This window comes from Schistocerca gregaria, chromosome 2 (assembly GCF_023897955.1).
Source record: "Schistocerca gregaria isolate iqSchGreg1 chromosome 2, iqSchGreg1.2, whole genome shotgun sequence".
Lineage (NCBI taxonomy): Eukaryota > Metazoa > Arthropoda > Insecta > Orthoptera > Acrididae > Schistocerca > Schistocerca gregaria.
The window spans coordinates 888,407,537-888,431,171 of record NC_064921.1 but is presented as its reverse complement, the minus strand read 5'-3'; the positions used below and the strand labels follow the sequence as shown (position 1 = coordinate 888,431,171).

Genomic DNA, 23,635 nt, shown 5'->3' with positions numbered 1-23,635 from the left:
CTTCCAGGAGTGCTAGTCCTGCAAGTTTCGCAGGAGCACTGCTGTGAAGTTTGGAACGTAGGAGACGAGGTACCCGAGGAAGTAAGGCTGTAAAGACGGGTCCTGAGTCATGCTTGGGTAGCTCAGTTGCTAGAGCAATTACATGTGACAGGCAAAGGTCCTCAATTCGACCCTCGGTCCGGCACACAGTTTTAATCTGCCAGTAAGTTTCAGGCGTAAGTCAGTTGTCTGCCAAGGAGGAAGGCTATTTCTTATACAGATCGTACGTATAGGAGTGTGTATCTCAGAGAGCTGTGAATTTATCACTAAGTTCATGGATTTTGCATTCAGCTATGGTTTACTCTGATTATTTGAGTTAATTTGGTTTCTGAGCAGTCCAGTTGTTAGACGTCTCGCGCTATACGTACATCGTTCCTTTCTTGTTGCGATTACGTCTATAAGAATGAGTCTGTGTGCCATGCGGTGTGTGGGTTGTAATGTGAGAATGATTCAAATGGCTCTAAGCACTATGGGACTTAACATCTAAAGTTCAAATGGTTCAAATGGCTCTGAGCATTATGGGACTTAAGTGCTGATGTCATCAGTCCCCTAGAACTTACAACTACTTAAACCTAACTAACCTAAGGACACCACACACATCCATGCCAGAGGCAGGATTCGAACCTGCCGTAGCAGCAGCGCGGTTCCGAACTGAAGCGCCTAGAACCGCTGAGCCACAGTTGCCGGCGTAATGTGTGGGTGCTCGGCCGCTAACATGAATGTGATTCTGACTGAAAGGAAATCACTGAGCTGATTTTTGGACGTTTAGGTACAACCCTAGCTAAACACTTTCGTCTCTGTATATTTATTGCAATGGACGTAAGTTCTTCCTGTCTTTCTTCATAAGGGTTCAACGTGCTAACGACCTTGGGTTTGAGGTAAGATTATGTATACACACTAACATCTCCGCCGCGTTTGTTTCGGCTGTCAGTTCTAAGGGACGTATATCTCGAAAGATAAATAGAAGCAGATTTTGTGTGTGGTTTTGGCAACATTTCAGATAAGATTGCTTGCTAGAAAATAAGACTCAGTTTCTCGTAATGTGCGGACAAGGATTCCACATTACAATGCGCCTTTTATAGCTCTGAGACATGCCTATGGGCAATCTGTAGGAGGCCGTTTGACAATTTCGTACCTACTTGAGGCGAAGAATACTGACTCACACTTCCATAAAGTGGCACAAGTCAGGGATGGTCAGGATTTCGCGCGCACAAGGTGGTCCCCACTTAAGTCGTTGAAGGAGACGAAATCGCAGAGTTAAGGCTTTCTGAAATTACATCGGTACAAAAAATGCATAAGTATATTCGTTGTGAGGAGATATAGACGAGATACTGGCGAGCGTGAAACAATTAAGCCTCTGACCTATAGAATGAAATACAATTTGTATGTAGTCCAGTTCAAAGTGGAAAGAAAGTGGGATTCGCATGCCCATTTCTGCCTACCAAGAAAAGCAAACTAATAACTACAAGGAAACTACACCTCCATTAGTACAATGGTTCCCAGCCTGGGGTAATTACCTGAGGGGTAAAATGAAATTTTCTGAGGGGTAAAAGAAAGGGGGTTCATTAGTTTTTGGGACCCGAAACTGAACTATTTTCAAAAGATCATTATTATTATCATCACTGTTTCGTAAAACATAATACTGATTACATCAGTCACCAATAACTCCATTTTTGTTTCAAATACTACCATTAACGCTTGAGACAATGTGGTGGAGGCTACAGCTAGTGAAACGAATGTATGAACATCTTCCTTGTTCCTCACATAGTTCACCTGTTGCACACAAACTTTGTATCTCCATCCGTGACAGTAAAATTGATACATATATGCTTAAATATCTCATGAAAATGCGTCCTCCGAGTTGTATGCAGTTCCCGCAATCGACCAGAAACTGCCATATTATTCACTTCTCTTCAATAAACGATTTAATTCAGATCACAAAACGATTGTAATTATGTAATGACTTGTATGTTGCTGCGTTGAGGTGGTCAGACGTAAAGCAATGGCAATTTAAAGTCTTCACATTTCCATCATTCCAGGGGTAAGGAGTCCAAGAATCTAGTGGTACACGGGCAGTAGGTGTAATGCACAGCCTTCCACTTGGTTGATCTTAAAATGGCGTTTCAGCGCGTGAGGGAAGCTCACTAGGGAGAGAAATGCTGCAGAGGAAACACATTTTGTAATGAGTATCTACCATCATAGTGGATAGTTAGCTTTATTTTTTGAGATATTGTAGGTAGCACTCGCGATGCACTAAGAATAACTTCATCTTTTTATAAATACCAATAAAATGTTGTTAGAATTAAGCGGTACCTATGTAAGGTGGCTATAATTTCGCACCTTACAAGTACTCATCCACATGCTTTGCCACGATCTACAAACACAATTAGGTATTATGTGATAGGTTGTACATCCTATAAATGAATATATAAAGGAGACTGACATTGTCACGTACGTCTTGTAAATAACTGTTAACGCTTATTGTATGAAAGGTGACGGAGTGTGTTTATTCTAAAAACGGCGTAATGAATGATTGTCTATACTAGTAGAGGTTGGAACGCCAATGGAGATGAAACGGCAGGCAGAACTCAAGCTCTAGGTGGAAGGTCCCTTAAACACAGGAAGTAGCTAGACGAACGTCATGGCACCTGAGATCTGGATCACAATAGGGTGACGGCCGGCCGCTATTGTAGTAGGGGCCGGATGGATAACCGGATAATACTTCTGAACGCTGAAAATCTTGGAAGCAGGTGAGAGGAACGAAGAAACGGCACCTCAGAAACCACACAGGCTGGGTTATTTCCAAGGAATTTTACTCAGAAGCGTACCCTTGTACGAGTATAGGTTTTTCCTCGCAAACTTTCCGCGGTGGACGGCAAAAGACTAAAATATGGTTGGTCGGCGTTCGGAAGAATCAGTAGAGAAGGTGAAATTCCGTGGTTTCCGGAATATGATTCGTTTTCGGAATTACGATGGTGTGGAGCCGAGCCTTGCTGGGAAGACAGCGCTGGAGAGACGCGGTCTCCCGTGGGTGACGGTCGCTCGATATCAGCTTTATTGATATAGATGGACTTGCTGTCCTTGCTCTCAGGAGAGTTTATAGTTAGAACAGTTAGGCACTGTACTGATGCGAACCGGGTTGGAAGTCGTCGTTGAGTACGCAGCTTTCAGTGACTGAGAGCACTTCCTTTGCCTATACTTACGTTGAGACGTTATCTCAACTCCGTCCTTGTGGCTGGGAGTTCGCGTTTCTCGTCTGCAGAACACAGAGAGGAAAAGACAGTATTAGAGCATATTAGTCAGAGGACCGCCTTCTGCCACGATAGTGTGTGAATGAGTTTATTTGTGGCTGGAGTTCTTCCATCGTCGCAGACGAGTACGAGAACCATCACTTCGACGCACCGGACGCAGTACATAGGGTGATACCGCAAATTACTTCGGCTTTTTAGGGCTATAGAGCTAAACAGCTGTGATCACTTTAGTTTATTTCCACTGTGGTTCCACACCATCGCATATCATCTTTGAAAGTAGTGCCTTCTAGCATTTGGTACGTAGATGATGTCAGTCACTTCGCGTTATTGATATTAGATCGCGCAGTCATAATAAGGGGCAGAGTTGGGCAATTGATTAGTAATTTTACTTAGGAAATGTAAACTTTGTAATGTAAAGGTTTTTTTAATCTTCAATAAAAATATAAGCAGGAACAACGTGTATCATTTAGTAGTATTAGTTGCCTTAATCATTCATTTATGTTTAGGTTGTAATTTATATTTAAAGCCCATTAAGATATCCTAAGATCTTCTTCAGGGGATAGGCAGACAGGGCCAATTCATCGTTTTAGCGTTCATTATTTTCCGTTGCGTATATTCATTTTACAGCCTCCTGGAGTAGCATCTTGGACCTATTGTCTCATTGATTCTTTATTTCGGGGCTTAAAAGACACCTACGAAAACTACGTATCATTTATCTTTCATCATTTACAAATTAAAAGCTTTCAAAGAAAATTCTATTTCATTCTAAAGTTTAGTTTGACGATAATGTTGGTGGGGAGGGGGGGGCGGAAGGAATGGGGAGTGGGGAGCGAGGTGCCTATTAGCCAACAGCTCATCGCACTTGTGGGTAATATTCTCAGAAAGATTAGAAACTATTGCATCAGTTGTTATTCTAATGACAATGGCTGTAATTTTTCTATTGTTGATAACAATGAATCACGTTTCCGAACATAACTGTTATACAGAGATATCAACAAAATGCTTATCACTATTGAAACAGAAAGAAACAAGAAACATAATTTCCTATGCCTCGTAACAATAAACAAAAATCAGTAACATAAATTCTCAGTATATAGGAAACTGACATCAACCGAAACAATGGTTCAAAAATGGCTCTGAGCACTATGGGACTTAACATCTGAGGTCATCAGTTCCCTGTAACTTAGAACTACTTAAACCTAACTAACCTAAGGACATCACACGCATCCATGCCGAGGCTGGATTCGAACCTGCGACCGCAGCAGTCGCGCAGTTCCAGACTGAAGTGCCTAGAACCTTTCGGCCTCCGCGGCCAGCCCGAAACAATGTTCCACAACAGATAAAACCAATCTACAACAGACAAACAGTTTTGTTTTAGACACTTGCTGCACACAGTTTGAATAACATTTCAATGCAGAGACAGCAACGCACAATAAATTAGCATAATCAAATAAACGAAACGTTGCCCAAATATGTTTCGTTAAACACAGATAAATAACTATTTTATATTACAGTGGGTAACTTGTTAATTATATAGTTCTCAGAGTGTTTGCGAATTGTTTATGTCATACGTTCTGGGCACTCTGTCAGTAACCTGCTACAAATCGAATGTCATTTCACGCAATTGATATTCTCTTTTGTTGGTAAATTATTTCCAATACAAAAACGTAAAAACTCGAGTACTCACTGATTCAGTTCATCCTCGTTTCCATTGCTTCACATTAGAAAATCTATATACTTTCTGAGAGCTAAATATTGCGCCCCTCTCTTGGTTGGATCGAATCCTGTGCCCTGCATTACTTTTTTGGCACCACTCGTGTTTTGGATATGGCTATATTTCCGTGTGTGTCGGCATTTTGACGCGTACAGACAACGTATAATCACGTGAAATTTGCATACAACATGCTCCACCACATGTAACTATCGAACATCTGTCAGCTCGGGGGTGGACTCCACAGCATGACACAGATAAACAAAGAACAGGAATAATAATATTAAATATACATTGCTTTTCTATGATGATGATGCGAACTTATCGCGATGATGGAGAAGAGAATAAGTATCCATCCACACTAATATTATAAATGCAAAATCAACTGTTTGTGTTACATTTTCACGACTTACCCGCTGAACTGACTCTGATGAAATTTGGTATGGGGATGATTTGAACCCTGAGGAGAACATAGGCCACTTAAAAACGTGTACAACATGATTTGAAGAATATAACGCGCATTAGGGAAAAATATTTACTTGTTGGGAAAGCTACTTACTCTTTGACCTTTTAAATTTGTCATATTTGTGAAAATGCTTTTATTGATTGATATATTGTACATAGCACGATTCAATGTAAAGAATTCACTGCATCTACAGTTCTCAAGGTGTTTAATCCACAGTTCCATACTACTATTATAAATGCAAAAATAACTCTGCCTGTTACGTTTTCACGACGAAATCATTCAACGTATCGTGACGAAATTTTGTATGGAAAGAGCTGGAACCCGGAGGAAGAACGTAGGCTCCACTAGAATGAGATATTCACTGTGCGGCAGACTGTGCGCTGATATGTAACTTCCTGACAGATTAAAACTGTGTGTCGGGCCAACACAAGAACTCGGCACCTTTGCCTCTCGCGGGCAAATGTTCTACCGCCTGAGCGACCCAAGCACGACTCACGACCCGTCCTCACAGCTTCCCGGCAGATTAGAACTTTAATTTAAAATTTAATCTTCCAGGAAGTTTCATATTGGTGCACACTCCTCTGCAGAGTGAAAATCTCATTCTGCAAACATCCCCCAAGCTGTGGCTAATATGTCTTCGCAATATCCTTTCTTCCAGGAGTGCTAGTTCTGCAAGGTTCGCAGAAGAGCTTCTGTGAAGTTTGAAAGGTAGGAGACGAGGTACTGGCAGAACTGAAGCTTGGAGGAGGGCTTGTCAGTCATGCTTGGGTAGCTCGGGATGTAGAGCACTTGCCACCGAACGGCAAAGGTCCCGAGTTCTAGTCTCTGTCCGGCATACAGTTTTAATCTGCTAGGAAGTTTCATAGGCTACACTGTACTTCAAAAAGGAAAAAAATTAATCAATCAACCACTATAAGGCTGAAGCAAGGAATAGAAGATCTTTTTTACATCATTGAACATAAAACTTATTTTATATAATGTGCACGTTTTATAATGTATAGCTACTTCAATAGCACGATGCATTTGATTTTCATTCATGTCCACACCCCTCCGCACACACCACTCGGCAGCAACATAGCGCCTGTGTAGGACAGTTAGGGGAGGCAGCTAACATTGTTGCACATACAGATGCTTACTTACTGACCATCATTCAACATAACAAAACTACTGACATGCAGGTGCAGCTACTGTTAAGAGCTAATGTGAAATGAAGAAGCCTAATCTAGAAATAACTCATTCGAAAGTTACAGGCAAAAACGATGAATTTTTGAATTTACCGTCTTTTGCTGACTGGGATAAAAGCGTAAGTTGTCTGATTTACTTTCGTCTTCTGTTCGAGCTTCAGTTCGAGCTTCTGTTCGAGCTTGAGTTCGTCGGTTCGAACTTCAGTTCGAAGACTCGCTCTTTTCAGCTCTCCACGCTACTCCATCCTGTGCAGGACTCTTGATGTCTCTATAATTTCAACCCGCTCGCTGTAGTCGACCTTGGTTTCCCTCTGCAATTTTTCCACCCACACTTCCCTCCATAACGAAACTGACTATTTCTTGATGCCTCAGGATGTGTCTTACCAACCGATCCCTTCTTCAAGTCTAGTTACGCCACGACGCTCATTTTCCCCAGTTTATTTCAGGACATCTTCATTAGTTTGTCGATCTGCCCATTTAATCTCTACTATTATTCTGTAGCACCACATTTCAAAAGATTCTATTCTATTGCTATATAAATCATCATCCAGTTATGTCGACTTTGGTGATTTAGTGATAAAACTCATGCCCAGGAACTGAATGGTCGCGGAATCTAACCCTGATCAGAGCTTAAACTTCTCAGTCTGCCTTCACTCTAACCTTCACCTCTTAGTCACGTGAGGACACATCAGGAAACGTGGCTCCGTTTTGACGTAATTTTGTAGCTTTCCTTTCCCCGTAAGATTACTGAGATACGTTAGGAGCATACAAGTCGCCTAAGAGGCATTCTTTAAAAGAATTGAACCAGGCGGCTGAACATTCCTCTGGAGGGACTCCCAACCAATGCTGCCGTAAGAATATTTTTTTAACTTGCATTTTCCACTTTCGTACAAAATTAAACTCCAGAACATTACTTTCAGAAAGGACTTCCTAAAGTTCGAACGTTTTGTTACATTTTTAAGAAAATCCTGTTTTTCGGAAATGATTTTCTTGCTGCATCCAATCCGTATGTTACTCTTATATTCTCCCTACTTCGGCCATCGTCGGTTATTTTGTTGCCCAAACAGCAAAACAATTCGACTACTTTCAGTGACTCGTATTTTAACCTGATTCCCGCAGCATAGCCTGATTTAATTCATTCCATTTTCCCTTGTTTTACTTTTGTTGATGTTCATCTTATAAAACTTTTCAAGACAGTATCAACTCCATTCAACTACTCTTCGAACTCCTTTGCCGTCTCTGACAGAATTACGATGAACGTGGCAAACCTTAATAGCTTTTATTTAGTCTCCCTAAAGTTTAATTCCCTTTCGAAATTTCTCATTGGCTTCCTTTACTGCTTGCGACTTGCGCATCGGTGGTGAGGATGAAATGATGATGAAGACCACACAACACCCAGTCCACGAGCGGAGAAAATCTCCAACCGGGCCGGCAATCGAACCCGAGCCCGCTTGCATGGGAGACGAGCACGTTACCACCCAGCTAAGCAGGCGGACTGTACTCCTGCAATTAACGCAAGACAGATGTATGACCTCAAAATCGAATTCACTAAACTACAGTGCCCAATGCGTCAATCTACTTGATTGGTCTTTCGACCGCAGTAGGCACTTCAGTGCTGCATGATCTGCTATTACCTTAAATTTTCTACATATAGATAACATCGGAAGTACATTACGCCACTCCACTCTATTTACTTATTGATTTAATATACAGTGAAACTCATGATTACTTGAGTCACATACACATTTCCTCTCATAATACGAGGTTTGGCCGGAAAATACGTATAAAAGTTGAATAATAACTCTATTTTACAATTATTCAGGTATTACAATATGGTCTACTTCAAAGTATTCGCCCTGAGACGCGATGCACTTCTGCCAACGCCGTTTCCACTGTTGATAATACTGCTGAAAGTCTTCAGTTGTGACGTTGTTCAGTTGCCGTGTCGTTTCCGCCTTGACGGCTTCCACGTCTCCCAAGTGCCACCCCCGAAGCACCATTTTGCATTTCGGGAACATGAAGAAGCCACAAGGGGCTAAATCGGGTGAATAAGGCGGGTGGTCTGTCACGGTGACTGAGCTTCGGGCCAAAAACTCGCGCACAGCGAGCGACGTGTGAGCGGGCGCATTGTCGTGATGAAGGATCCACCTGCCCCCTTTTGCCAACTCCGGTCGAACTCGGGCCACACGAGCTCTGAGACACGTCAGAACTTCATCGTAAAAATTTCCGTTCACTCTCTGGCCGGGAGGGACAAATTCCTTGTGAACAATACCCCTAGAATCAAAGAAAACAATCAACATTGTCCTCACATTGGACCTTGACTTTTTTGTTCTCGGTGCTCCTGCTAGTATCCATTTCTTGCTTTGAGATTTGAGCTCCACATCGAATTCGTAAAATCAGGACTCGTCTCCAGTGATGGCTCGGTTGAGAAAGTCCCCTCGTTCCTCTGCTTCCAACCAATCCTCACACCATTCAACCCTCTTTGCTTTCTGTTCTGGTGTCAAGAACTTTGGTACGATTTTCGCACACAATTTCTTCATTTCAAATTTTTGTGTCAGGATCTCGTGAACGATTGTTTTGGGGATTGACAGCTCGTCAGCAATCATTCCGACTGTCAATCTACGGTCTTTAATAACACAAGCCCGATTTCGTTCAACATTTGCATCGGAACTCGATGTCGACGGGCGTCCTGGGCGAGGGTCATCGTTCACTTCTTCTCGGCCATCCCGGAACCTTTTTAACCACTCGTTCACGATTGGTTCCTTGAGATAACACTCAAAAATCTCACGGCCATTCTTGCCTAGCTTTGCAAGAAACTTGATGTTGACGCGCTGTTCCTCAATCAGAGACAGCTCCATGCCGACGGCAGGTGAAAAAGGGTAACTGTCAACAAGCTGCCACACACTCCCACCTTCACGCAGAGTGCTCTGACTCCAACTGAGCGTTGATGGGATTGATTACAGCAGCAGTCCCACCTGACGGTGACTGCAACTTGTAACATAAAGACATTATTCAACATTTATACGTATTTTCCGGACAAACCTCGTACAGACATACAAATTCCTTCTCACAATACAGAAAAATTAACGCTGGACTAGGCGTTAACAATTTTTTTAATTTCCAAAACGCATCTTCACATTCTGATGTCCACTGGAATTGAATGAGAATCCATGCCATTTTCCCGAATTTTGGGACAGATTGTTTATAATAATTCGCTAACCCCAAGAGTAACTGCAACTCCTCTGTGCACTACATTGGGAAATCCTAATTTACTCCATTATGTTATATTATCATATCAAAACAAGAAAGATTAAAATTAGTATTAAGTCACTAGATGTTAGAATCAGTTTAAATAAAAATGCTATGAAATCAAATGACTGCTAAACTAAGGCCCAACAGAGCGGAACGCTTTCGAGTGGCCAACTCAAACTCATCAGCAGTAGGAATAAAAAGTATTAAAAGGAGCCCAATGAGCACTCTTATGTAGCACCTGGTGAAGATGACGAGTCATGTTGTCGAAAATGATTCATGAGCGATGCTGGCTGCTGGTAGATAACCCGGCACCTCATGATGTCATAGCCGGCCGCGGTGGTCTCGCGGTTCTGGGCGCGCAGTCCGGAACCGTGCGACTGCTACGGTCGCAGGTTCGAATCCTGCCTCGGGCATGGATGTGTTTGGTGTCCTTAGGTTAGTTAGGTTTAAGTAGTTCTAAGTTCTGGGGGACTGATAACCACAGCAGTTGAGTTCCATAGTGCTCAGAGCCATTTTTTATGTCATATTATTGACATTATCATAAAACTGTACTGGTTTCGTTTTTTAAATAATACTTGTCTTAATGTGACCATCATTTTTTAACGCAGAGCTCTAGATTTGTCCTGAAACTACTAGGTGCGCATCCTGTCTTGTTACGCCAAATGACTGTGGTTTTCTTACCGCATGGCACTCTTAAATATCCTGTAACATATGTGGTCTGAACCCATAGACGATATGGTCTGATAGATGCCCCTAACAAAATCGAAAACGGACAGATCCAGGAACTGGAGAGACTACTCGGTGTAACGAAATCGGCCACTCACGTATACAAGAAGCACATTATGTAGACCGCTCGTACTGGAACAGGCTGTGAGGTCGGTGACCTCATGTCTCTGACATCCCGTCATAACTAATGTGTCATTTATCACGGCAAAGCAGCGTTGGAGGGTTACTGCGTCGCTTTGTTGGCGTCTTCCCCTACAGTATACAAGCAACAAAGTAAATTTTGGAAATAACTCCGCCACTTTGCTGCCAACTTCCTCTGCACTATGTGACTCGATTAAGCCAAACTATGCCACATACTCCAGTCATCACTTAAAGTCAGTGATCGACATAATGCAAAATCCTAACTCTTCCTTCTTACGCTGAAGCTCTCCATGAAACTCAGTTAGTATATTCGCAAGCCCAGTAACGATAGTTTTATTCATTTATTTCACAAATGAGGTGAAAATTGAAAAAAATGTCGTTTTGAAATAAAACATTTGCAATTTATTTTGCAGAGCCTTTGCGTCTGGCACGGTCTAGTCCATACATTTGATACATTGTCGTCATTTTAAGTAGAATGGTGGTGACTTCACAGTTTCATCCGTTGCAATGAGGATCCGGCTTCTGCATAGATTTCTGCCTGACCGACTCTACCCCGTGTCATGAAACGGCTACAACCACGTCATACTGTTGTTGTGATACGGCACTTGTTAATTTCGATCAGATACGAAACGCTTGGTAAAGCGCACAGTGCTAGGTATCAGGTCACACCATCCTCTCGACGGTGAACACAGAATGTGAACGTTCTCTTTGAAACATGATTTGTAAATGGCAGTTCCTCTAGCCACCACTCCTCACATGCTTCATGTTGTAGTGTACACTTCAAAAACCTCGGTGACTTTATCCCATTGACACCTCGTCATAAGCAATATGTCATTTATCATAGCAAATTAGAGTTGGAGAATAACTCCGTCGCTCTATTGGAAACTTCCTCTGCAGTACACAAGCAATAAAGTAATGTTTGGAAATAGACCCGCTACTTTGTTGACAGCTTCCTCTACATTAAATGTCTCGATTACCTCAAACTAAGTCCCACATAAAACTCTTTAGGATGAAACAAATAAAAATCATTATAAATCATTTTAGGTTGTTGTAGAATTTCAAAGATAAAATTAAGTAAGACCCTGGCAACTAGTTTTTGGAGGCACAGGCAGAAGAAGTCGTAGCAACTTGTAGGTATCTAACTGGCGTCGACTATCCATCATGAACTACCAACAAGGACTTCGCTACTGGGTTGCGCATGTGCAAAGATACATTTCTTTTACCATGCTCCTCGCCCCTCTCACAGAAGTCTTCTCGTGATGCGTATGTTTATAAAGTTCTAACATACTGGAAGATAGGACCAGTAACTTGGTTATGAAGTATTTTTATTTTTTTCCAATATCTCCACAGTTGTGATAATTGTCCTTTCCTTGTGGCGACTAGTTTCGGGCGATCTATTACTCGTGTATACATTGGAGGACTGTATCATTACGATTACGTCTAAGGTTATGGTTTGAAAATGGACGTGATGGTCAGAAACTAGTCGCCACAAAGAAATCACTACTCTCGTAACTGTGATGGATACAGAAAATAATTCATAGTACATTTTTCGTTTCCCTCAGGACTGTAGCAGTATTAAACGCTTTCAGTTTCAATTATAGTGATAGGGTGACTTTCAATGACCCATCTCTTAACTGTCTGAGAGTCACTGCTCAGGTAATCTGCTTTGTTGTCAAAGTAGATTTGAACATACACTACTGACCATTAAAATTGTTACACCAAGAAGAAATGCAGATGATAAACGGATATTCATTGGACAAATATATTATACTAGAACTGACATGTGATTATATTTTCAAGCAATTTGGGTGCACAGATCCTGAGAAATCAGTACTCAGAACAACCACCTCTGGCCGTGATAACGGCCTTGATACGCCTGGGCATTGAGTCAAACAGAGCTTGGATGGCGTGCACACGTACAACTGCCCATGCGGCTTCAACACGATACCAAAGTTCATCAAGAGTAGTGACTGGCGTACTGCGACGCGCCAGTTGCCCGGCCACCGTTGACCAGACATTTTCAATTGGTGAGAGATCTGGAGAATGTGCTGGCCTGAGTAGCAGTCGAACATTTTCTGTATCCAGAAAGGCCCGTACAGGACCTGCAACATGCGGTCGTGCATTATCCTGATGAAATGTAGGGTTTCGCAGGGATCGAATGAAGGGTAGAGCCACGGGTCGTAATACATCTGAAATGTAGCGTCCACTGTTCAAAGTGCCGTCAATGCGAACAAGAGACGTCCAACCAACGGCACCCCATACCATCACGCCGGGTGATACGCCAGTATGGCGATGACGAATACACGCTTCCAATGTGGGTTCACCGCGATGCCGCCAAACACGGATGCGACCATCATGATGCTGTAAACAGAACCTGGATTCATCCGAAAAAAAATGACGTTTTCCCAGTCGTGCACCATTGTTCGTCGTTGAGTACACAGTCGCAGGCGCTCCTGTCTGTGATGCAGCGTCAAGGGTAACCGCAGCCACGGTCTCCGAGCTGATAGTCCACGCTACTGCAAACGTCGTCGAACTGTTCGTGCAGATGGTTGCTGTCTTGCAAACGTCCCCATCTGTTGACTCAGGGATCGAGACGTGGCTGTACGACCCGTCACAACCATGCGGATAAGATGCCTGTCATCTCGACTCCTAGTGATACGAGGCCGTTGGGATCCAGCACGGCGTTCCGTATTACCCTCCTGAAGCCACCGATTCCATATTCTGCTAACAGCAATTGCATCTCGACCAACGCGATCAGCAACGTCGCGATACGATTAAACGCAATCGCGATAGGCTACAGTCCAACTTTTATCAAAGTCGGAAACGTGAAGTTACGCATTTCTCCTCCTTACACGAGGCATCACAACAACGTTTCACCAGGCAACGCCGGTCAACTGCTGTTTTTGTATGAGAAATCGGTTGGAAACTTTCCTCATGTCAGCACGTTGGAGGTGTCGCCACCGGCGCCAACCTTGTGTGAATTCTCTGAAAAGCTAATCATTTACATATCGCAGCATCTTCTTCCTGTCCGTTAAATTTCGCGTCTATAGCACGTCATCTTCGTGGTGTATCAATTTTAATGGCCAGTAGTGTATTAACGCCTTAATGCTTAACAGTGGTTGTTATGGATGACATACAGATGGTTATAATTATTGCTTATTCACACTGTTCCACAATTTCTCCTTGTGTATTTTGTGTCAACTAACGGACAACTGTCTTGCACTAATCAAGCATTACCAGAAAGGGCTTTTGTGTCGGCAGGGCATGACGAACGAGTGGCGCAGCGCGGAGGAGCTGAGGAAGTCGAAGCACAACGGCCACCGCGAGAAGGAGAACAGCTGCCACCGGCGCCGACACCTGCTGCACGACTGCGAGCCCAAGTGCAACATCCAGAAAGGTGAGCAAGTACGACACCAGATATGTGAGCAACTGCGACTAAATCTTATACGTGAAATGTATTCGTAGTTGCGAATACTAACAACAATTAGCTGTAAAAGCGAATGGCGACAATGAAAACTTGTGCCATACCAGGTCTCAAATCCGAATTTCCCTCTTTACGCGAGCTGTCGCCTTAACTGTTTTGGCTACCGGTGCCCGACCCACGGCTTGACCCAAACTTCATATGTCATCGTTCCTGCGTCGCAACCTGTACTCGTACACACATTATCTGAATGCCGTACAAAACATACTCCTCCGTATGGGAGTTACATTATGTATGTACGAGTATAGATTTGACGCAGGAACGACGACATGTGGTAGTTTGGATTTCGCCGTGTGTCGCGCACTGATAGCCAAAGCGATTAAGAGGACCACACCCTGCCTATCTAACACATGTTAATTGAGGCAAGTATTTGATCCATTTCTGAAAAAACCGTTTGACACAGGACCTTAATATTTTTACTGTATATTAATACAATCAAGTGTACTAAAATATACTTCATCCATTTTATAGTTTTTAAGAAATACTTTTTTAAATTTATTGTTGTTGTGGTCTTCAGTCCTGAGATTGGTTTGATGCAGCTCTCCATGCTACCCTATCCTGTGCAAGTTTCTTCATCTCCCAGTACCTACTGCAACCTACATCCTTCTGAATCTGCTTAGTGTATTCATCTCTTTGTCTCCCTGTACGATTTTTACCCTCCACGCTGCTCTCCATTGCTAAATTTGTGATCCCTTGATGCCTCAGAACATGTCCTACCATCTGGTCCCTTCTTCTCGTCAAGTTGTGCCACAAACTCCTCGTCTCCCCAATTCTATTCAATATCTCCTCATCAGTTATGTGATCTAACCGTCTAATCTTCAGCAATCTTCTGTAGCACCACATTTCGAAACCCTCTATTCTCCTCCTGTCCGAACCATTTATCGTCCATGTTTCACTTCCATACATGGCTAAACTCCATACAAATACTTTCAGAAACGACTTCCTGACACTTAAATTTATACTCGATGTTAAAAAATTTCTCTTCTTCAGAAACACTTTCCTTGCCATTGCCAGTCTACATTTTATATCTTCTCTACTTCGACCATCATCAGTTATTTTTCTCCCCAAATAGCAAAACTCCTTAACTACTTCAAGTGTCTCATTTCCTAATCTAATTCCCTCAGCTTCACACGACTTAATGCGACTACATTCCATTGTCCTCGTTTTGCTTTTGTTAACGTTCATCATATATCCTCCTTTCAAGACACTGTCCATTCCGTTCAACTGCTCTTCCAAGTCCTTTGCTGTCTCTGACAGAATTACGATGTCATCGGCGAACCTCAAAGTTTTTATTTCTTCTCCATGGATTTTAATACCTACTCCGCATTTTTCTTTTGTTTCCTTTACTGCTTGCTCAATATACAGATTGAATAACATCGGGGAGAGACTACAACCCTGTCTCACTCCCTTCCCAACCACTGCTTCCCTCTGATGTCTCTCGACTCTTATAACTGCCATCTGGTTTCTGTACAAATTGTAAATAGCCTTTCGCTCCCTGTATTTTACCCCTGCTACCTTCAGAATTTGAAAGAGAGTATTCCAATCAACATTATCAAAAGCTTTCTCTAAGTCTACAAATACCTTCCTTAATCTAGCTTCTAAGGCAAGTCGTAGGGACAGTATTGCCTCACGTGTTCCAACATTTCTACGGAATCCAAACTGATCTTCCCCGAGGTCGGCTTCTACTAGTTTTTCCATTCGTCTGTAAAGAATTCGTGTTAGTATTTTGCAGCTGTGACTTATTAAACTGATAGTTCTGTAATTTTCACATCTGTCAACACCTGCTTTCTTTGGGATTGGAATTGCTATATTCTTATTGAAGTCTGAGGGTATGTCACCTGTCTCATCATCTTCCTCACCAAATGGTAGAGTTTTGTGAGGACTCGCTCTCCCAAGGCAGTCAGTAGTTTTAATGGAATGTTGTCTACTCCCGGGGCCTTGTTTAGGCTCAGGTCTTTCAGTGATCTGTCAAACTCTTCACGCAGTATCGTATCTCCCATTTCATCTTCATCTACATTCTCTTCCATTTCTATAATATTGTCCTCAAGTACATCGCCCTTGTATAGATCCTGTATATACTCCTATATATTCCTAAATTTACTAACAAAAAATGTTAAGCTTTATCAGCAGACAATATTTATTGTGAACTTCCTAATGGGGGAATATTAATGAATGTAGTACCAGAGGTTGCTTTTTATGTTATGCAGAGTCTCTGAAAATTTCATTCATTTATCTATGATAGGTTCTGATATAGAAACATGGACAATGACAGAAAAGGACTGGAGCAGACTGCAAGCAGGCGAAATGAAATTTCTCAGAGCAGTTAAGGGAAAAACAAGAATGGACAGAGTAAGGAATGTAGAGATTAGAAAGGACCTTAAACAAGAAAGTATGAGTGAAGAAATTTAAAGAAAGAGATTAAGGTGGTATGGCCATGTTAAGAGGATGCATGGGCAGAGACTATGGCCATGTTAAGAGGATGCATGGGCAGAGACTCCCCAAAATTATGGAAGAACTAAAGATGGATGGGAAAAGACCTATAGGGCGCCCAAGAACACAGTGGAAAATGGGAGTGAGAATATCTGTAGAAAGAATAGGTGTGACCTGGCAGCAAGTGGAGAAAGAAAAGTGGTGGGAGAACCGAGCCAAATGGAGAGGACTCCTCAGCACCCAGACCCGGCAGTAGCTGGAGCGGGATATGTACTGAAAATTTTAGTTTGCAGGAAATTTACTTTGAAGAAAAAACCTTTGAAATTTGTTACCTTCAGTTAATTAAAACTGTCCAGCTGCATATGATGGCCCTTCTTTGGCCTGTAGCAGGTCTTCCAGCTTCTTTTTCTCCTTCCTGGATGTTTGTCTTACTTTCTTGGCCATATTAGATGCAGACCTGCCTGCATCGGCTATCCTCATCATATCGCAGTGTTGCAGCCCAGTGATCATATTTTCACGGGGATTAGTTCCCAGCTTTTTCAGTACCCAACACTTTCAAATTTTACCACAATTGATTGTAATAACAGCATCATGAACTCCTAGTTTCATTGCATGCACGCCTAAAAATACAGTTGTAGGAATGCAGTTCCACATTATCTGTTGAAACATTCATTTGGGTTCTATGCCTGCCCATGCAGACATTTCCTTAGAAGGTCAGGATGAGCCAAGTCTCTGAAAATAGGTATAATTGCTGTAATAACAGCAGCAGGAAGAGGATGCCGGTGAGAATAAGATTCTCCAGTTGTCTGAGCCCTATTTGCACCACGAATTTTTTCGTGATAGACACAATCAATGACATGGCTTATCATCAGTAGAGGACTTATGGAAGAATATGCCTCCAGATTTTCTTTATTTCTCCTAATTGCCTGCCCATAGTATACCTGCAAGTCTTCAATCACACTTGAACAAAACTGTGTGTTTTAAAGCGTGTTGTTTACAAACAGCAGAAACAAAAGAATACCGACCGTTGCATTCCAATGATAGCCAACACACTCGGGAGTTTAAAAAAATCCCTAACGTGCAATGTAGGTGATATAAAGATCTAAAATATGGAGAAAAGTAGGTGACAGAAAAGTGGGCGTGGCACACAAACACACGTGGTAGGAAAATGCTCTTTAAACGCTCGAAAGTTTTTTTTAACAAAATCCTTTACAGAGTACTTAAATAAAACCTTAATCTATCGAAATATGATAAAATCCGAAAATAGATTTTTTTCGACCTGAACCTCGGTGTGGTCCCCTTAAGGCGATTGGTCGCGTAAAGTGGGAAATCCAAGTTCGAGACCTGGTCTGTCATAAATTTTCATTGTCGTCATTCCTTTATGCAACTGATAGTTCTGCATTTCGCAGCTGAGAGTATATTTCACGTATTTTATAGCGGGTGCACTCGCTGTAGTGCCTGTTCCTTGCATCTTTCTTATTTACAGCACAGACACTGCAACATCGTTATAGCTGTTAACATTAAGGCTCCTATAGCCAGAAATGCTGGCGGACCTAGGCTAATGTGGCTGCACTGGTGCCAGCCGCTGTGGCCAAGCGGCTCTAGGTGCTTCAGTCCGGAACCGCGCTGCTGCTACGGTCGCAGGTTCGAATCCTGCCTCGCGCATGGATGTGTGTGGTGTCCTTATGTTAGTTAGGTTTAATTAATTCTAAGTCTAGGGGACTGATGACTTCCGATGTTAAGTCCATAGTGCTTAGAGACATTTGAACCATTTGAAGCTACATTGGTCTCATACTAAAATCTTATTCTTTCCATCGACTGAGCTGCAGTTTTACCGAGCATTAGGTTACGTTTATCCAATGACCCGCCAGGGTAGCAGAGAGCGCTAACGCGCTGCTTCCTGACTCGGGTACGCGCGCCGGCCCCGGATCGAATTCGCCCGGAGGACTGACGACGAGAGGCGGTGTGCCGGCCAGCCAAATTGTGGTTTTTAGGCGGTTTTCCCATTCCCGCTAGGTGAATACCGGGCTGGTCACATAGCTCGCAGACCTGAACACATTCACACTATTTCATGGATTCCACTAGACACAGACAGTTGGGATACACTAATTCCGTCCCGGGGGCAGGTGGGGGGGGGGGGGGGGGGGGGGACAGGGTGGCGGCAGGAAGGGCATCCAGCCACCGCTTAAAATTAACATACCAAATCCTATTAACCATGGCCGAACCTGCTTAAACGCGGGACAAGGCGCAAGTGATAGATAGGTTACGTTTATCCAACGCAACACATGACAAGGAACTCAAGTGACGAAGTAAAATTGGGCTCAAAGGAAGTAAAGAATTACGTTAGTAGTACGAGAAAGGGGGCGTCCAGCAGATGTACCCTAGAGATGTTACAGAGCACCGTCGACCGTGGCCTGTTGCAGAGAGCAAGATGCTGTCGCAGCCGCCCATCATCACGCACACGGCGGCGACGCCCCAGGACTCGCCCAACACGACGATGGACCCGGGGATGCGCGACTGCCGTCTGGCGCCGGTGCTCGCCCTGCACGGCTCCTCCATGTCGCTCGAGTCCATCGATCGCTCCCTGGTGAGTACGACTTCTTTTCTCTCTGGAGCAGCAAACAATTCTTCATAAAGATTTAACTATGAAGCAGGTAATACACTACCGGCCTTTAAAATTGCTACACCACGAAGATGGCGGGCTACAGCCGGGAAATGTAACCGACAGGAAAAAGATGCTGTGATGTGCAGATGACTAGCTTTTCAGAGCATTCACACAAGGTTGGCATCGGTGGCGACACCTACAACGTGCTGACATGACAATTTATCATACACAAACAGCAGTTAACCGGCGTTGCCTGGTTAAACATAGTTGTGATGCCTCGTGTAAGAAGGAGAAATGCGTACCATCACGTTTCCGACTTTGATAAAGGTCGGATTGTAGCCTATTGTGATTGCGGTTTATCGTATCGCGACATTGTTGCTCGCGTTGGTCGAGATCTAATAACTGTTAGCAGAATACGGAATCGGTGGGTTCAGGAGGGTAATACGGAACGCCGTGCTGGATCCCAACGGCCTCGTATCACTAGCAGTAGAGATGACAGGCATCTTACCCGCATGGCGGTAACGGATCGTGCAGCCACGTCTCGATCTCTGAGTCAACTGATCGGCACGTTTGCAAAACAACAACCATCTGCACGAACAGTTCGACGACGTTTGCAACAGCATGGACTATCAGTTCGGAGACCGTGGCTGCGGTTACCCTTGACGCTGCATCACAGGCAGGAGCGCCTGTTAGGCGACATCGCTGTGAACGCACACTGGAACTGGAAGCGTGTATTCGTCATCGCCATACTGGCGTATCACCCGGCGTGATGGTATGGGGTTCCATTGGTTACACGTCTCGGTCACCTCTTCCTCGCATTGACGGCACTTTGAACAGTGGACGTTACATTTCAGATGTGTCACGACCCGTGGCTCTACCCCTCATTCGATCCCTGCGAAACCCTACATTTCAGCAGGATAATGCACGACCGCATGTTGCAGGTCCTGTACGGGCCTTCCTGGATACAGAAAATGTTCGACTGCTGCCCTGGCCAGCACATTCTCCAGATCTCTCACCAATTGAAAACGTCTGGTCAATGGTGGCCGAGCAACTGGCTCGTCACAATACGCCACTCACTACACTTGATGAACTGTGGTATCGTGTTGAAGCTGCATGGGCAGCTGTACCTGTACCCGCCATCCAAGCTCTGTTTGACTCAATGCCTGGGCGTATTAAGGCCGTTATTACGGCCAGAGGTGGTTGTTCTGGGTACTGATTTCTCAGGATCTATGCACCCAAATTGCGCGAAAATGTAATCACATGGCAGTTCTAGTATAATAGATTTGTCCAATGAATACCCTTTTATCATCTGCATTTCTTCTTGGTGCAGCAATTTTAATGGTCAGTAGTGTAAAATGATGAACCGACATGTTGGACGAACTGGTTCTGTGCATTTGTTCTTGTCCAGTTCATGCTTAACAGCTTCTCTTGAAATATCTTCCACTCGATCAGAAAACTTAAACCGTCATATACAGAGCCAGGCTGGTGGCGACGCAGAGCATTAAAAAAATCAGATGTTCAATAAACCCGTGTCTGAAAGAATCCAATTTTCGCACTAGTACATTGTTTATCACTCTACACAAATGCGTACTCATTTCATAGCTGTCTATTCGTGACAAACCAGGCAGTATTATTCTGGAATCCAATTTTCGCTCACTAATTTAAATTTCCTGCTATTATCTGTACCCGAAACAAATTATAATTTCAATCCCCTCGGCCTCCCTTTCGTCCAATGTGGCTACAGAGCTTGAGATATCCGTAAGGACTTTAATGCTCTGGTTTCTCCTTGCCTTCCCCAGCCCCTTGCCATTGATCCTCAGTGAGATTTATCCGCCTTCTGGTTCAGTTTCCCTAACCCAAGACAAGAGATTTCACTGACTCCCTCATGATGGTCATAAGGAAGGAGACGGCTTTTATCGGCAGCCATTCGATCCTCGCTTACGTTCACCATCTACGGCGGTCGAGCCCTCACCATGATGAGAAGTAAGTCGGAAGTATCACTTCATTGGAGTATAACTAATGAAATTTCCCAATTCTTCTTTCCACTGAGACACTAATTAACATGACAGAGGGGAGAAAATCTAAATTAATTAGACATAACAGATTTCTTGTAAAGAAATTACCTAAAAAAATCAAGGGGCAGGTTCTGCACATGCGTATTACAAAGTGTTATCAACGGAATCAACTGCAGCAACTACAACCAAATCGTACAGATGACGAGAGACAGAGAAGGATCGCTACATCAAGACATTGCCTTTACTATCTGATGATCCCCGGGCCGACCAAGGTTTTCGAGGTTTCTCATAGATGTAAGACAAATGCAGCAATTTGTAATCCACTCCAGATTTATTCCCGATTGCGAACACATATATCTACTTCTGATTTTCGTTTGGGGCGATGTACAGTTTTATTCACCATGGTTCCAATCAAAAGATTTCTCTCGATTGGATGGCAAATGCCAAAACTGGTAATCCTCTCATATTTATTTCCAGTTGGGGAACACTCTACAACACTACCAGACATCCTGGTATTTGGCTAAATAGTGCTAAGGCTCAACAATTGAACTGACAGGTTTTTAAACAGTTCACTATACCTTCTCGAGTACAGAATGAAAAAAAGTGACAGTATGCACTGGCTTTTCTGTATTTTCCGTCATAAAATACGAACTCACATCTTGTTTCCCATCTAACAGAAGAGGGCTCGTGCAAGGTTGCAGGGGAGAGGGGGAAACGGGAGGGGGGAGGGGGGAGGTAATGGAGTGTACAGAAGTTAAAGTAATTTTACACTTACCGATCTACGATGTACTTGATGAACGGAAAAATAATCTGTTTAAAATATAGTCCTAAAACATATTTGATTTCGATAACAAGATGAAGGGTTCCACTCTTATTGCAGCTGAACATACGACTAACACTTCTATGCTGATGAGACTGAAAAGCAACAGTATGAATTAACTGAAGGGAAGGCTAGAAAGACGAGAATTATTGTGTACTACAAGAAGGCGGCATTAGTTCGGAGACAACAGACAACTTTCAGCACGAGACATTTCGAAAGCGCAGTTACAAGGCGGAAGCTCCCCTGGATGAATGTAAAACCCTCGAACAGCAACACTTGTACGAATACTGCAGCAAAAATGTGTAGGCTCGCAGAGTTTTCATAAAGAAATTACGGTTATGTCATGTCAAGCTATTTACAGTTAAACGATAAAAATTTCAATCTATGAGCACGTAGCGATAATGCACGTTGTGCAAGCCAAGCAACAATGATTACCACAGAGCCAAGTATGAAAAGTGTTGAAGACTAAGTTAGAGAAGAAAGAAGCGTTATCAGTTGCTTTACAGACACTGCTATCGACTGTTCACGCCCACAGGCAGGAGGTGATTCGTCGGTTCATCATCATCAGTCTCAGATAAAGAGCTCGTCAGTTTATTTACTCATTCATCCTTTGATCGCTGTTTAGATACTAAGTGTATATTTACAATAAACAGTTGCAGCATAAATTACAATCTGAGGACTTATTTTGCCGTGGATTTACGTATGTAAAAATAATAATCTAAAACCCTTCCCCAGCCAATAGACCTTCTGCTGGCATAGCGATCCCATCTCATCGAGTTCCGAAATGATAACTGTACTGTTCACTGTATACAAGCATGATGGACGAACTGAAAATGCTTCCTCTGATCCAAATTTACCGTGCCAACAAAATAAATGAGACCACGTGAAATTTCCAGTGGAATATACTCAAACATCCTCTACGTACAACACCCTTTGTTTCACGCAAGCCTTATTAGCTTTATGTTCTTTAACATAATTGTACGTCAAACGTTTTCTTGAAGATGAAGTTAAAGAAAGAAAAGATTTTAGCAGAACATGGCGGCCGCCACAAGAATTGTTGGCTACTACTTCCAAGCATTTGTGAAACGATGCTTCAAATGCTTCATGGGGCAGGGAGAGGAGTATGTTGAAAAAGCGCATTATTTTTCTAGATTATTTTCTTTTTGTGTAACTTTCACAATGACAAACTGCCTATTGGCTTCTGTCTCGAGTTCTTCGGCCGACGTTCATCTAATGATTTTACTGACGTTTCGCCAGCACTAGTGACTGGCATTGTAAAAGCTTCACCCTCCATTGCCGGTGGTGAACTGGAGCTGAGCTCGCGGCCGCAGACTATATGTACCTGGCGCGCCAACGTCCGAGGGCTTCTCCGCGGTCATTTCCGGTGCGGTTCTCCTCTTGCTACCTGGGACGGTCGTTCGCTGCAGTACAGGAAGCCAGGATCCGTTTACCTTAAGGCTTTCCTCTTCCTTGATGAGGCTGTTCGCGTGTTTTTGTATTTCAACAGCTTCTCT

At 43.2% G+C, this 23,635-nt stretch overlaps 1 protein-coding gene across 1 annotated transcript in view; it reads left to right on the top strand.

Moving 5' to 3' along the window:
• Positions 1-23,635, top strand: part of LOC126336038 (voltage-dependent T-type calcium channel subunit alpha-1G-like) — a 741,513-nt gene that overhangs the window by 542,278 nt on the left and 175,600 nt on the right. The window contains exons 20-21 of the mRNA XM_049999518.1: positions 14,032-14,167; positions 19,105-19,268. Coding sequence (XP_049855475.1) covers positions 14,032-14,167; positions 19,105-19,268 — 300 coding nt within the window. The remainder of the gene's footprint in view (positions 1-14,031; positions 14,168-19,104; positions 19,269-23,635) is intronic.